This window comes from Eimeria necatrix, genomic scaffold (genome assembly GCF_000499385.1).
Source record: "Eimeria necatrix Houghton genomic scaffold, Enh_scaff1742, whole genome shotgun sequence".
Lineage (NCBI taxonomy): Eukaryota > Apicomplexa > Conoidasida > Eucoccidiorida > Eimeriidae > Eimeria > Eimeria necatrix.
Window position 1 is genome coordinate 1 of NW_013652417.1, and position 1,755 is coordinate 1,755.

Sequence of the window (1,755 nt, forward strand, 5' to 3'; positions counted from 1 at the left end):
GGGCACCCCCGCCCCCGCCGCTGCTGCTGCTGCTGCTGCTGCTGCTGCTGCTGCTGCTGCTGCTGCAGGAATGGGGGTGGAGTGCGCGCAGCGGGACGCAGCAGCTCGTTTGCTGTTTGAAGAAGCAGCAGCAATTTTGAATTTCGATTTATTTAATTTGCTGCTGAAGGGTCCAAAAGAAAAAATAAATGAAACTCAAATTGCGCAGCCCGCGCTGCTGACGGCCTCCGTGGCCCTTTTCTCCAGCTGGAAACGCAAACACGTCAAACCCTAAACCCTAAACCCTAAACCCTAAACCCTAAACCCTAAGCCCTAGGCCCTGGGGCGGGGCGCGGCGGGCGCGGCGCTGCGGGCGCGGGCGCAGGGGAGCGCGGGCTGGGGCGGCAAACCCTAAACCCTAAACCCTAAACCCTAAACCCTAGACCCTAGACCCTAAACCCTAAACCCTAAATTAGGGTTTGCGTGTGGGGCGCGCAGGACTTGGAAATAGACTGTTTCGCGGGGCTTTCTCTGGGAGAGTACTCCGCGCTTTGCTGCAGCGGGGTTTTGTCTTTTGCTGCTGCTGTTGAGCTGACAGCAAAAAGGGGGGTTTTGATGCAGCAAGCAGCAGCAGCAAACCCTGGGGAAATGTACGCAGTGCTGGGCCTCAGCCAGCAGCAAACCGAGGCCGTCTGCGCTGCTGCTGCTGCTGCTGCCCGCAGCAGCAGCAGCAGCAGCAGCAGCAGCAGCAGCAGCAGCAGCGGCAGCAGCAGCAGCAGCGGCAGCAGCAGCAGCAGCAGCAGCAGCGGGGACGTGTACTGTGGGGTGGCGAACTACTTGTGTCCGGGGAACTACGCAGTGTCCGTGTCGCGGTCTGCTGCTGCTGCGCTGCAGCAAGCAGCAGCAGCAGCAGCAGCAAAACGCTGCATGCGGCTGCAGGTCTCTGGGGCCTTCCACTCCCCACTCATGGCTCCTGCTGCAGCAGGACTAGCAGCAGCAATTGCTGCTGCTGATTTCCAAACCCCACAAACCCCCGTGCTGCTCAACGTGGACGCGCAGCTCCACTCAAACCCTCAAGTCATCAAGCAAAAACTCATTCAGCAGGTCCCAAACCCTAAACCCTAAACCCTAAACCCTAAACCGCCCACCCTGCTGCTGCTGCTGCTGCGTTGCTCCTGCTCCACTGCCGCTGCTGCTGCTTCCCTGTTGCCGCCGCCGCTGCTGCACCGCTGCTGCTGCTGCTGCTGCTGCTGCTGCTGCTGCTGCACCGCCGCCGCCGCTGCTGCTGCTGCTGCTGCTGCTGCTGCTGCTGCACCGCCGCCGCTGCTGCTGCTGCTGCTGCTGCTGCTGCTGCTGCTGCAGCTAACGAGCCCCACGCAGTGGCAGCAGTCGATGGAGCTGCTGGGGAGTTTGGGAATGGAAGAAAGTTTTGAGTTTGGGCCCGGCGGAGTTCTTTCGAAACTCAACAACAAAATCAACCCCCACGTCCGCACCTTCCGCGTCGAGTAACAGCTAGCCACAGCTAGCCACAGCTAGCCACAGCTAGCCACAGCTAGCCACAGCTAGCTGCAGCTAGCTGCAGCTAGCTGCAGCTAGCTGTGGCAGCTAGCCACAGTTAGCTGTGGCAGCTAGCCACAGCTAGCCACAGTTAGCTGTGGCAGCTAGCCACAGCTAGCCGCAGCTAGCTGTGGCAGCTAGCCACAGATAGCCACAGCTAGCTGTGGCAGCTAGCTGCAGCTAGCTGAGGCTAGCTAAGGCTAGATTGAGCTAGCCACA

The 1,755-nt window shown here is 60.5% G+C and overlaps 1 protein-coding gene across 1 annotated transcript; it reads left to right on the plus strand.

The window, feature by feature from the left end:
* Positions 1-477: 477 nt before the first annotated feature.
* ENH_00021410 (malonyl CoA-acyl carrier protein transacylase, putative) lies at positions 478-1,488 on the plus strand (the record flags this gene model as incomplete). The annotated part of the gene is made up of 2 exons (XM_013579520.1): positions 478-1,083; positions 1,342-1,488. Coding segments are annotated over 2 exons (753 nt in total), but the record flags the coding sequence as incomplete, so codon positions are not given.
* Between the last annotated feature and the right edge of the window lie 267 nt (positions 1,489-1,755).